General features: G+C 42.6%; 1 protein-coding gene across 1 annotated transcript; it reads left to right on the top strand.

Moving 5' to 3' along the window:
- The first annotated feature begins 378 nt into the window (after positions 1-378).
- On the top strand, positions 379-13,454 carry si:dkeyp-69b9.3 (myocardin). The gene is made up of 16 exons (XM_051406029.1): positions 379-648; positions 1,585-1,751; positions 4,435-4,488; positions 5,262-5,317; positions 5,801-5,867; positions 6,583-6,708; positions 6,847-7,043; positions 7,245-7,385; positions 7,975-8,140; positions 8,252-8,420; positions 8,549-8,693; positions 8,820-9,419; positions 9,513-9,611; positions 9,756-9,893; positions 10,197-10,251; positions 10,341-13,454. The coding sequence occupies exons 2-16, from the start codon at positions 1,697-1,699 to the stop codon at positions 10,760-10,762; spliced, it is 2,490 nt and encodes an 829-aa protein (XP_051261989.1). The 5' UTR covers positions 379-648; positions 1,585-1,696; the 3' UTR covers positions 10,763-13,454.
- The last annotated feature ends 275 nt before the right edge of the window (positions 13,455-13,729 follow it).

Below are 13,729 nucleotides of genomic sequence, written 5' to 3'. Positions count from 1 at the left end.
GATGTGAGTCCAAAACACTCCCGGGCTTTTCTCACTGCCTTGTAATAAACTGTCTCTTTATCCTGCCTTCACTTTTCTATCCATCACATTATGTAGTAATTCAGCGCCTAACATTAAGGAACTTCATCACTTTTGTCAAAGACGTACAAACAAACACAAAAGTGATTATTGTCTTTGAATCTGCTCCTCAATCAATCAGTCAGCACATGCCAGGGGGGAGTGAGTGGCTGCTAGGAGAAGGGAGGAGGGGGGAGATGAAGCCATGGAGGGGGAGGGGTAAAGTTTGACAGTCGCTCACAGTTGGCACCAAGGATCCAGGATGCTTTGGGGCGGATGGGGAGAGGGGCAGAGAGAGCAAGGCAGAGGTAGAGAGGGTGAGTTTCTAGTGTAAGGGGACAGGGAACCACAGGTCCTTTTTCTCTTTGCATTTCACCTTTAGGAAGAAAAAAAAGAAACGGAGAAAGTGAGAAGTGTGGAAAAGAGGCGAAAGGAAAAAAAAGGATATGAAAAGAACATGAAAGAAAGAAATCGTCATTAAACGCACTACGAAGTTCTCTCTTTCCCTCTCTTCCTCCATCTCGCACCTCTCTCAATTTAATCTTAAATCCACTCCAATTTTCCCCGAGGGACTCAATTCTCTCTTTTCCTGTAAGTATTCTCTTTCATTCTCTTGCTTTTATTCTCTCAGTGTTTTCAGTGTCTTCCTTTGCCTCTATGCCCTGCTGTGAAATAATGCCTGTGCCAGACAAGAAATCTCAATCAATTGCTTGTTATTTGATTGCATTCATGAACGTGTGGCCTTCTTTTCTCATATTATAAATAAGTGAGGTGTGAGCATTCATGGGATAGGGAATAGGAAGAGCACTGTGGTGATTTAGTATGCATAACCTCAGCTATTCCAAAGTACGTGTGTGGTAGTTTTGTATGTGCGTGTTTGTCCATTCTCTTCAAACAGGCTTCCTTTGGGTGTTCTGTGGCTGGCCAGTTCAAATCAATATTGTTAATAGGTTGTGTGTGTGTGCACTAATGCAGCTTATGTAGATTTTCCCCAGCTCTCTCTATTTGAGCTTCTCTTCTTTTGGTGCATGACACATTCGTGGGTCCTGCTGTCACAGTGCAAATGTGTTGTGTGCGATGCTGTAGGTGTTGCGAGTTCATGTTTGTCCACCACAATCAGTGTCCTCCAGCCCTGACGTCTGAATATCTGCTGGGGTTTCTGTCTCCGTCACTCATGCGAGCTCGACTCCCCTCTTCCTCCTCTTCCTCTGGCTCCTCTCTCTGTCTCTCTAAAAGCCTCCTTGTCTGTTTAATTCTCTGTGTCGTTAGTTCTGTCTCCGTGGGTGGGCCTCTGTGACTCTCTGTGTGATTATGACAGGCTGTCTATAGGGAGGCCTGCTGTTGCCAGAGCAGCTCACCACAGTGTTCAGTCTGCCTGTAGGTCTGAGAGGCTTTGCGTCTCTATTTCCCCCTCAATCTATCTCCGCTGTGCTTTGTGTGCCTCTATCAATATCGGTTTGTGTCTATCAGTGGATTAACAAGCATCTGTCTCTCTCCCTCCCCTGCTTCCTCTTGCTCTCCCAACAGTGAGAGACAGAAGGAGAGGGGTCCATTCCTCCTGGTAGAGTGACACCAGGAATTTCCTCTCTTCTCTCTCTTTGCTTCACCCCTTGGCTCTTCCACTCTCCTCCCCTCGACAATGACGCTGTTGGCCTCCGAGAGGTCGCTTCTCATCCGGAACAAGTTCCGCTCAGGTGAGGAGGATCCTGCAGTCTCAACCCACACCAATTAAAGGAGAGAAGGATTTGTTTTCCCACAACAACGGCTTTACATCTCAAGCACAATTGGCAACATTAGCATCAATATGTAGAGGTGAAGTGTTTGTGAAGGTTATTGGCTGGTCGGTCACGTTGTCTATCATGTAATCGATAGAGTGAAGGTATAGATTATGGTGAATGGATTTCAGAGAGAGATGTCTTGAAGACAGCTGAGCCTAAGGCTAAAGATCTCTGCATGTGATGCTTTAACTGTGACATGGGTTAGTTTGTTTATATGCATCTTAAAACAGTCAGTGGGCCTTAAACAGGAGAGACCTTTTCATTATTAAAGCCCCTTAAAAATGTTGGTTCTAAATCCAGTTGTGGAAGAAGTACTCAGAGCTTTCACTTGAAAGAATACCAATACCACTATTAATCGTAATGAGACTTATACACATTGGCCTGAGATACAATCACACAGGGCTTATAGAAAATATTGAGAGATGGTGGAGTGATTGTGCCATGCTCAAGGGCACTTCCGCAGTTACCAGTCCACTCTCCAGACTGTGCTGGACTTGAACCAGCCACCCCAGTCTCTATGGACTTAACTACTGCCGCCCCAGAAATACTCTCTTACAGGTAAAACTCCTGCATTCAAAATACTCACTATGCAGAATGGCCTATTCCAGAATCATATATATATATATATATATATATATTACAGGATTATAATTATACATTATTATTATAATTAATGATGCAATAACATGTACATCACTTTTTATGTTACATCTGATAATGGTGGGCTCATTTTAATTACTTTATATACTCCTGAGTAGCTCAACCTATAAATATATATTATAATTTATTTTTGATCTGCAAAGTAAGTAAAGCTGTCAAATATTTATAAAGGGGTAAAAAGTAGAAAACATAAAATGTATAAGACTATAAAAAAAAAAAAAAAAAAAAAAAAAAAAAATAAAATAAATAATTTAAGGAAATGCGATTAGTTACATTCGTCCACTGTTCAAATCTCTATAATGGTAAATATTTATGTCTAAATAAGCCACAATCAAAGTTACAGTTTGGAAAATTGATCCTTGGTTATTATATATATAAATGTAAACAATGTAGCTTAATGCACTGATGATATGAAACCACAGTCTGTAAAGAGTTCTACTATTCCCACATATTACTCTGCTGATTACAACCTTCAGGAGACAACCTGAATTCTGTGACAAACAGCACCGAACAGCCTTCCTCTAACTGCATAATGCAAGTTTCCCTACAAGTTGTAGCGGCTGCTGTTGTGTTCCCAGGCAGCTGTCGTTAACGGCTGGTAAAATAGAAAGGCGAGGAAACGACATAGAGACAGTCCCCTAGGTGTACAAACACCTGCTGGAAAACGTGATTCTTTGGGGCAGCTGCTCTGTTTGAAATCATAAATGTACATAGCAGAGCTTGAGGGATATATATCCACCCACCAGTGTATCAAACTGATGCTGATCCTTTGAAAAAAAACAAAACAAACATTGTCAGTTGTTGTCAGCCAATGTACGCTATGGTACAGTTTGTTGGAGTTCATATACATTGTTTAATTGTTAACTATTTTATGGTGTCATATTACAAAAGCAGGCACATGCTTTTTAGAAAAATGTTTATTTTGCCTTATCCTTGTAATCATTTAACGACACACCCCTCCGACTTATTATAGGATTGACCCCCAGGTTGGGAACCACTATGTTGTGTAATGTATGTTAAGTAATGAGATTTAAAGTGGAGTGTAAGACTTATTGGGCCTCCAGTTAAAATACAAAACAATCTAATGGGTACACACACACACACACACACACACACACACACACACACACACACACACACACACACACACACACACAGAGAGAGAGATATACTCAAACATTAACTGTAGTGTGATAAGCACTGCTTCTCTAACTTGTTATGGTAAATGTTAAAGTCTTGTTTTGAGTTGCCAGAGAAGCAGGAAAGCAGGAAGAGTATAGTTAGCAGCACAAATGAGGATGACGTGAGGAGGAGGGGATGTATATGAGAGGCTTCTGGAGAGAGCGGGACAGCTGAAGGGGGGATGGGACCAACAGAAATAGACATACTGAGAGATAAATAGTAACTGCCCTCAACCCCCTGCACAGTCCTCCCCTCCCCTCCCCTCGTCAGGTCTCTCAGGTCTCAAAACTCACCGAAATGTATCATGGGGGAAAGCACTCAGTGTAACGGGCCCAGCCCTTCCCTTCTTCACCTGTTTGCTTGTGTACTGAATGTTAATGTGTGTCAGTGTATGTGTGTGCAAGCGTGCAATACAATCTACATGCACTGCAAAGTCACGGGGTAATATAAGTTACAAGTCCATATAATTTTAACATAATCTAATCTTTTTCTCATTGAGAATCATCATTCATGTTCTTATTTAATGTGTTTTTATTGTAATGTTTGATGCAGAAATTCCCTTAATCCAAGACAATTTTCTCCTATGGGAGACAATGAAGTAACCTTGACCCTAAACTTATTTAGCTAACTAACTATTTAGTTCAACTGTTACTTTTCTACATCAGCATAATTTATTTTCCTAGATAATCAAACTAACTTATTGTTCCATTATTGCAATTTAAAGCATCCAACTCCAATCTCTGTTCTTGTCTTTCAGTCCTACAGTTGAGGATTCAGAACCGAAGGCAGAGTGAAATCAATGCAGACCCTGGTTAGTCCATGTGCATCATTAACATTGTGATTGATCTATTTACACTATGACTGCAGGTTGGATTTCATATTAATGATCTTCAGGTCACCTCTTCTCACTGACAGATGATTGCTTATTGATTAGTAAATGCCTTTGTACACTTTACTATATCGAACAGCTTTTACTTCCCTTTGATTTTAGTTTTGGAGTCTAAATTTTGTATTTAAATAATTAAAACGTCTGATTGTGCAAGAGTGTACGTTAATTGAATACAAAGGTTCATATTTTGCTATATATTTAGTTGAATAATTCCAGTGTTGACCAAACAATGTTAATAACAGGGATAAGGCCACACACACATCAAGTATCAGAGATGTAAACAAAAAACTTTTGTTTTGAAACATGCAAGGATTTTGCTAATTTGGATGCATGCCTAAATGCATAGAGGCAGCATATGCTTAAGCTATAAATGTTGTGGTGTGTGGCATTTAGTAAAAAATACAAAAAAGCAACAGCACTTCGACAGGCAGTACACCCTGCTTCAGTTCCCTCTTCCTTGTCTGAGGCTGAAGCACTTTGCACAAGAAGCACTGCACATTCTGATGCCTGCCAACACAAAATAGCGCCTGAGATGCTCCGTGCTGTAACTCGGAGAGATGTGTTGAAGGCAGAAAGTGCTTTACTAATGCACTGATTCACCTGAGTTTATCCTCTACTAGGCAAGCATTCTTGAAAAAAACAACCACCCTGCATTGTCATTTAATCTTATAACCAGATCTTGATTGTCTCCATAGGATTGAAATCTACTTCTCCGCCTCAAAAAGCCGAGAAAGACCAGAGTGAAGCTCTGGTGAGTAGCATCCAGTTTCTCATTAATATCCCACAGCATGACATTTCCACACACTATACATCAAATACTAATGCAGTCAGAGACAAGCTGCCATGTAGACGTAGGCCTGATGTCATGTTTTTTTTTCATTAATTTGTATAGTTGATTATATTTGATAGAACAGAATGAGACCACATTTTTGTTTACATGTGTTACTTCTATATAGCTAGTATAGTATATAGCTTTCATTAGTTTATAGTTCATTAGAAATTAATTACCCCCAACACTAAATAGGTTAAGTGGTCTCATTGGAGTTATTACACCTAAAAAATAAATCATTTGTACTAGTTAAGTTTCCTAGTTACAGGATCCAAGCATTCCTTAAAGACCTTAAGTATCTGGGGCAAACACTGGAGTATAGTTGTATTTAACTTTCCCCTGAATGAACTGCATTGTAATCTCTGGGCCCTGCCTGTTGGTTTGACTTGCTGTTTTCTGATACAGCGTCTAACTGACGATGGTGCCGCTCAGAAGTTGCCCCCTAGTGGTCTGAACACTGAAACTGCACAAGGTGATGCCCTGCCTACACTAATGTGTCCTTCCTGCTTTACCCTGTGTGCTCCCAGCAAAGTGCATAGTTACACATTTCCCTGTCTCTCTCTTTCTTTCTGTTTATCATATCTGTGCTGCTCTCCGCACCCTGCTGTACAGTAGTTGTGTGAGGAAATAAAGTGTGTAAATCTGGCAATGGGCTTGGTGTTTCATCAGCTGTCAGATAGAAATTTGACCTTGTTGCACACTGTAACTCTGCATTTTAAGCAGCCTGCAAACATATCAGTGATTGACAGCACATGATAAACCCGCCCATCCAGGGATCATCATTTTCCGCAGTTACTGACATCTCTCTCTCTCTCTCATCTCTTTATCTCTCCTCACCCTCCAACCTTCCTTTTAATTTGAAAAGGCTATTCTTATAATATCTGCCTTTTCAAACTGTCTGATTTCCCAAACAGTCATTTTCTGCCCTTTTAAAAATGTTGTGTGAATGTGTGTGTGTTCATATCCAAGGGAATACATCTCCCTATGGGCAGGAGTGTTTACTATATTTTGATGCCTCTGCTGGTTTGAATTTGGGCTGATTGCCTGTGGCAACACTGTTGTGCATGCTCACATCACATATGTTCTAAAATCCTGTTGCTTCTCTCTCTCCAATCTCCTCTCCCCTCTCTCTGCTGATGTCCCATCTGTCCTCTTCTCTCCACTTATCTCCCCCCTTCCCCCTGCAGAGAGGACTGTGTTTGGGGCCCAGAGGCAGAAGAAGGCTCGCCAGACGCAGGACATCACTGAGAGGATCCAGCGTCCGCCTAGACCTGTGGAGCAGCAGCACGAACACACACTGCCCCTGGAGAACCGTGAGTCAACACACATCCGCATGCACCAGCACCCACAGACAGAGTCGCACACATTTTTTTTTTTATTTCCCACCCAATCTCCTCTGCACCTATTTTGACCTTACCTTACCTTACTCCTTTCACTTTTCATTTCCTCAGGCCCTGCCTCTTTCCCCCTGTCAGATGATGTCTTCGAAGATGACATCTCCTCCTGCGCCTCCTCCTCGCCCACTGAGCAACATGGCATTCACCAATCACCGGCCTTTTCTTCATTACCAGGGCTCTCAGGTGACCAATTACTGAGTGACTTCTCAGCTGTGGGCCCACACCTTAACCACAGCCCCAGTCATGCTCAGGTGAGGAGACAATACTGAGACTGACTAAGATTTAGTTTAAGACTTAAGATGTATGCACTATGTTGGCAGCAACAAGGAAGCCTGTGAAATGAATTCCCACCAATAACCTCTGATAAATGCATTAAAGTGAATATTAATGGTCTGATGAGTTTATAAATAGCCTTATATGTCAACTCTGATAACCTGATATTCTGCCTTCAGTCTGGTTTGGCGTTGCTCCCGGCAACCGAGGGCATCAGACAACCGATGAGTGTAACACTGGGTGAATCAAACTCCATGGCAACAACTGGGAGACCAAATGGGATGTATCTAACCTCTCAGACCACACCCCTGCTGCCAAAGGTAATGTGGGGTTAGTGTTTGGCCCATTTAAATTTTTATTAGGGTTTATTTCTGTTTTTAACATTTTCGTGGCTCCTCAAAATAAAAAAATTATAATATCAAGGACGCAAGCAGATTAATGTGGTAATATGACATTTTCTTCCAGAAAAAAATGCATTCAGATTGTGTATGTGTGTGTATTTGCTTGCTATGATGACAGGTATTCACAGCAGGTATACAGCATAAAAGATAAAAGAGCATTGTAGAGGTCTTCAACCTAACAGGATGGTCACTCCTCTGTTTTGTCAAACACAATGCTCTGCTCTAAGCTGCTCTGCATTCATTACTGTCAATTTGCACTTCTCGGGGAGCTCAGTATTTGCCCTATAGGTTAACACATTCACACACAAGCAGCGTGGCTCTATGTCAGAACCAGCACATGCTGTCATCTGGAGATTTGTGAGGCATTTGTACATTTCATGTAAGAACTTAACCTTGACATGGGGCAAATACTGTCAAACAACCTGAACTGACTTGACATTTTCTCTATGATATTTTATACGCTATTCTTGAAATTATTTGTAAATGTGGGCTATGTGTGTTTTAACAGACAGCTCAGCCTCCCAGCCCCACCTGCTCCTCCTCCCTGCCCAGCTCCCTCAACTTCAACCATCTCCCCCGCCCACGGAAACCGCGGGACACAAAACCCAAAATGAGGAAACTGAAGTATCACCAGTACATTCCTCCAGACCAGAGAGGAGGGTCTGGGACTGGAGGTACCAATATAATGCTTTATTTTTCAATTTAAAAAAAATTAATTAATTTGTCCAGTCAAGGCTTGTTCTTGTGTCAAGGTGAATTTGGCCTAAAAAAAAAAATCTTTCCAGGGGCTGGAGCCAAACAGAAGAGCCCTACCCAGTCTTTAGACCCAGCCTATTCCCAACTCCTGAAGCAGCAACAGGTCTTCCTCCAGCTGCAAATCCTCCAGAACCAGCAGCAGCAACAACAGCAACAGCAACAGCTACAACCACAACAACAGCTCACGGTTGTGCCCAGGTATGAAAACAAATTGCTGTTTTCCACAGTGTCAGATAATACACAGTGAGCCAACCATCTCTGCTTTATCAATGAGACACAAGTCTTCAGGTAGTTTGGGTGAGTAAATGCTTCTGTCATTCCTCCAGTGGCGATCACAGTGATCTTGTAAGGTCCTCTGGAGCCATGCCCCTAAATCCCCAACCTGTTCCTGCTACAACAAACCACACTCCTATCGACACAAACCCTGCGTCTAAGCCTGAGCTTCTCCCCGCAAATCTTGTTGATCTAACAGTAAGAAAAGCATGAAAGCACTGAAAGACAGAAAATGGCTAAGAATGACTGTTATTCACAATTCATGTTGAAGATAAACATTTAAGTGTACTTTACCCTTCCACCTTCACCTCTTCCTTTCTCCAGGTGTCAGAGCTGCGGCAGCATCTGCGCAAACGCGGCCTCCCTGTCTCCGGCACCAAGCCTGCTCTGTTGCAGCGTCTCCGCCCTTTCCAGCTTCCCCCCTCTTGCCTCACCCCTGCTCCGCTCTGCCAGCTGGGCACCAGCCTGGAGCCCCTAACCCCCTGCCCCCCGCTGCTGCCCAGCCAGAGCCCCAGCTCAAGCTCGAGCTCTGGACTAGACTCACCCAGCAGCAGCCCAAACCAACAAATGTACATCCCGGACAGGGGAATTCCTCATGGGATTCTCAGTGATGCTCCAAATGGAATTCCCAACGGAATTCTGAACACTGTGCCGAATGGTTTCTCGAGCGCTGCGTCAGTCAGTTTGGAAGGTGAACACTGTGGTCTTACCAACGCTGTCCTTCTGGCTCCTGCTAGCACCGCCTCAGGAACTCCAAGTCCCAGTCTACCCATGTCGTCCTCCTCGCCCTTGCAGTGTGGGACTCCCTGGAGAACCGAAAATGAGCAGCAGCAACAACAGCAGCAGGAGCTGAGTGTGGAGCTTGAGATGAGGGAGAGGTTAAGGAGCAGGCCCAGGGACCGCTCCACTAACACTGGCAACGAGGTGAACAAAGTTAATGTTAAAGAATAGTTCATTTAACAGGATGACTGCTTCTCAGAACCACAGTCATTAATACTTATTTTATTATTCCTTCAGTCTTGTGGAGGATCCCTTCATCCGTTCCTGCAACAGGATCCTGGATGCTCTAGAGGCAAGCAAGAAACGGACGCACAGACAGAGGTGTTGTTTACGCAGGTAAACAAAAATTAATGCACACATATCTCAGATAATTGCTTTTCAAGGGTATACTACAGAGCCTACTATCTATAAAACTGGTCAAACACGTGAGCATACTCTCATCAGCACCTGTCAACTAATTTACTCCTGCTTTCTAATCAGGTGTTTTGCTGCCAACCGTGTGATGTGATTGGCCAGGATTTTGAGCTGCCAGTGCAGATTACAGCAAGTCCTGTTCAGACCTTGCCCGGTGTTCGCAGCTTGGAGGAAGAATTACAGGAGGCTATCCAAAAAGCACAGGTTAGAGTCTGTAGATGAACAGGAAGAGATCACGAAAACTTCCTTTTTCCAGGCGCCCAGATAGCTCCACTGGTACAGCTACCACCCCATTTACCAAGGCTGAGTCCTTGCTGCAGCAGCCATAGGTTCCACTCTGACCTGCAGCCCTTTGCTGCGTATCATCCCCTCTCTCTCCCACATTTCCTGTCACTTTTCAGCTCTCACTATCAATTAAAAGGCAATAAAAGTCCAAAAAGTATATTTAAAAAAAGACTTCCTTGTGTACAGTGGGATTTAAATGTCTTTCCTTTCTTTTGGCTTCAGATGGACCCTCGGCAGTCCATAGACGACATTCTGGATGAGCCTATGACTTGTGTTGGTGAGTATCACATAATTAATAAATACTATAACTGAAATGGCACTCATATTTCTTTCAGTGTCTAATCCTTTTTACTACCTCTCTTCCAGGCTCTGTCAATGTCTCCGATCATAAATCCCCCGCCCACTCAGTCCCCGGCCCATCGCCTCCTCCACCTCAAGTTGATCAGTCCCAGGCCGCCCAGCAGCCCAAGGATGACAACTTCCTGCCCTCACCTCTTTGCTCCTCTCTCTTGCTGGAGCTCCCTCCATCTCCTGCTGTAATAAACCCCAGCCAGGTAATCCCAGCTCCTCCTCCACCCCCTATCTGTACCTCCCCTCTGTCGTCCACTGGAAAGTCACGGAAACGGCGGGCTCCTACACTGTTTGATGCTGCTGACTGGCTTGAAACACTGACGTCTGGCCTCCGCCCTCTTACTCCACCGACAGCTCCTTTTGTTGAGTCAGACTTCAGTCTGGATTCAGATCTGAATGTCAGTCGAGTGTTGGATCTAATGATAGAGCAGTGGTGAGGACTTGTGTGTGCATATCTGTTTGTAACTTATTTGTATGTACAGTAGTTGAGCATTGTATTTTTTGATGGTCATGAATGGGACAGACTGTATGCATCCCACTGAGGGCACAAGATTTTGAATAGCGGCCTCCATCCATCCATCATTGGAAGGCTGTCAGAGTCACTGGCTCCACGCAATGTCGAGAGCTGGATTCATTGCTAGTTTTGATGGGGCAACAAGAGCACAAACATGCACACATACGCACACGTAGACACCGCAGAGCGCTGTTTAAAGGCACTTGGGCTCAGCCAGGAATGGCAAACAAGCAACACATCTGTGGATTGACACACTCCACAGCACAATGTTTGCAGTGCAAAACAAAAGAAAACCTGGTGGCATATTAATTTAAACATGCTTCCTGGCTGCGCTGGGAGAATGTTGTTTCTGACTTATCTCCAAAACACGTTGTCGGATTGGGTTGAGTGTGGCCCCTGGTGTTGACTCAGTCATTGAGTCCTAGCCATTCATAAAGCCCATTTAGAGTGTGTAAAAGCCAGACAGAGCACACAGCTTGTGTGTGGCTCCAGACCTTAACCCTGGTGCCAGACACACAGTCGGCATGCAGAGGGAGAAAGCTGGCAGAAGCTACAAACAAGCAGTGTGTGTGCGTGCTCACGTGTATGTGCAAGTGTGTGTGTGTGTGTGTGTGTGTGTGTAAACTTGTGTGTATGTGTGTTAAGTATGTGTGTGTTCAACATGTCTAACTGTGTGTGACTGTGCACACAAGGCTGCTTTTGTTTGTATGTGTCAACACTCAAATGCGTTCATGTATATTTATAAGCATTAATGCACTTGTAGTTATTTGCTTACAGTTAAATGTGCCTGTTTGTGTGCGGGGTGATTGATCTGTGAGAGGATATGTGTGAAAGACACAGAAGAAGAAGCTGTGGATTTCTGTGTCCACATTTCAGACCAGACATTTCATTGTAGTCTCATTGCCAGCGGGCAGTAACTCCAGTGTAGTTATCCAGTGTAATCATCAGAACAACCACATTACCTTGTTCAAGTCTCCATTCTCCAGGAGAGCAATCAGGCAACCACCCCAAAAATAGTCCCCATACAAATGCACCAATCAGACATGTGAGAGTTTCCTCATCGCTTTGCAAAAACAGGTGGTCATTTTGTTCCCTGATTAACCCCCAACAGTGTCTGGCCCGCTGCACAGTGCTTACTCTGCTACTAGCAAAGCCAGAATTAGCACAATTTATAGCCCAACCCCAAGGCCACACCTGTTCACTTCGTGTAAATTAATTCCACAAATGTTTTATTTGACATTGTTAAATATTTGCTGTACATTACAAAAACGACCATTTATATGAAGAGAAAATGCACTGTAGACTTAGCACAAAATAATATGTATTAAGAATCTGTAACATGTCACATGACCAGAGGTGAGCTTGTCAGTTTACGCTGATACAGTAAATGCTGCACATTTTCTTAATGGTGACAGTGATCTTGCTTTTATATTCTACATGATTTACTGGTCATGCAGAAATGGGTACATTATTTGTTTGCATAATACACTTTCAGTGAGTTATGTCCATTCTCAACCCCTCTTAACATAATGATATTAATGAAAAAAAATCTGACAGAGGTTAGCTGCCATTAACCTCTGCTGTGATGGATAAATGTAATCTCATCATAAAAGAGCTCATCTACATGAACTTATTCTGTCTTTAATTGGCTGCATGTCCCATCTATCATTTTTCGAGAGCTCTGATTGGCTCATTCATATCTGTAACATTTGTATAATTTGAGAGTGGAATTCCTTCTGTAAGACCACTTTATTTTGAAATAAAAAGAAGAAGAAGAAGAAGAAGAATTTTTCCCCTCCTCAGCCTATAAAGTACTGTGTTAAAATAAAGGTTAAGTGCTGAGTGCAATATGATTTGTGTAAAGGGCACATATAAACTGGCAGATCTGAGGTCATAGTATGTTCATGTCATGTTTCCTGTACGCAAACTTTTCAGTGTTGCTGCCGGCCAGTTCCTTGTTCTAATGATTAGCCAAGACTTACTAAGTGAGACTGCCACAGTGAATTATTGGAAGAAGGTATCTGTGCGTAGGCAAACCTTCAACACACAGCTTTATGTTGAAGCAATTCTTGTACAGCTTTCTCTACAGAGACTATGAAAAATGCAGTTAAATGTGGATGGATGGCTATGATAATCATAGCGATCAATAAACATTGTCTGCTGCATGAATAAAAAAAAAAGAAAAGAAAATTGATAGGCAGGAGAGTAAGATGCTACCTCCTGTGACTTCCAATGCTTTAGGGCCGACACCAGTGTTGTCCTCTTTTCTTATTTAATTTCCTAACACTGGTGCAGAGTTTCCTGGAACACCCCTAAGACAGTTTCACAGGTCTGACTAAACTCCAGCTTTAATTCTGGTGTTTTAAACTGGGTTTAAAATGGACCTGATCTGGATTCGAAGCTGGTTAGGACAGACGTCAACTGAAAACACTCGGGTGTGTTTCAGGTAACTGAGACTCTGTTGGCCAATTCTGCTGCTATAAATGCCTTATTGTGAAAATGTGTAATATGTGTTTGCTTTTATTTATTATGTAACTTATTCATGCAAAAGATATCAACCACTGTCCAAAATGTATTTACAAGCATAAAGAAAATTAAAGTCTTAATAGATTTTCTATGTGGTTCCTCTTTGTGTTTTTATCAATGCGAAGTGAGTAAACAGCTCATTGCTGTGATATGTTGAACACTGACTTAACCAGTGGATTTCTTAATGAAAGAAGAACTACTGATAATATATTTCAGAAGAAACGGTCCCAAATTATGTCCTCTCAAATATTGATGATCAAAAAGTAAATTAAATATTCATTTGTACCAATATGCTGCTTAAATATCCATGAAACAGCACTAACATCCACATGGTTTGATGGTTAATCTTCATAATGACACAGCA

The sequence above is a fragment of the Dicentrarchus labrax genome, unplaced genomic scaffold, assembly GCF_905237075.1.
Source record: "Dicentrarchus labrax unplaced genomic scaffold, dlabrax2021, whole genome shotgun sequence".
Lineage (NCBI taxonomy): Eukaryota > Metazoa > Chordata > Actinopteri > Moronidae > Dicentrarchus > Dicentrarchus labrax.
Note: the sequence above shows the minus strand (reverse complement) of the source record. Positions and strands in the feature narration are given on the sequence as shown.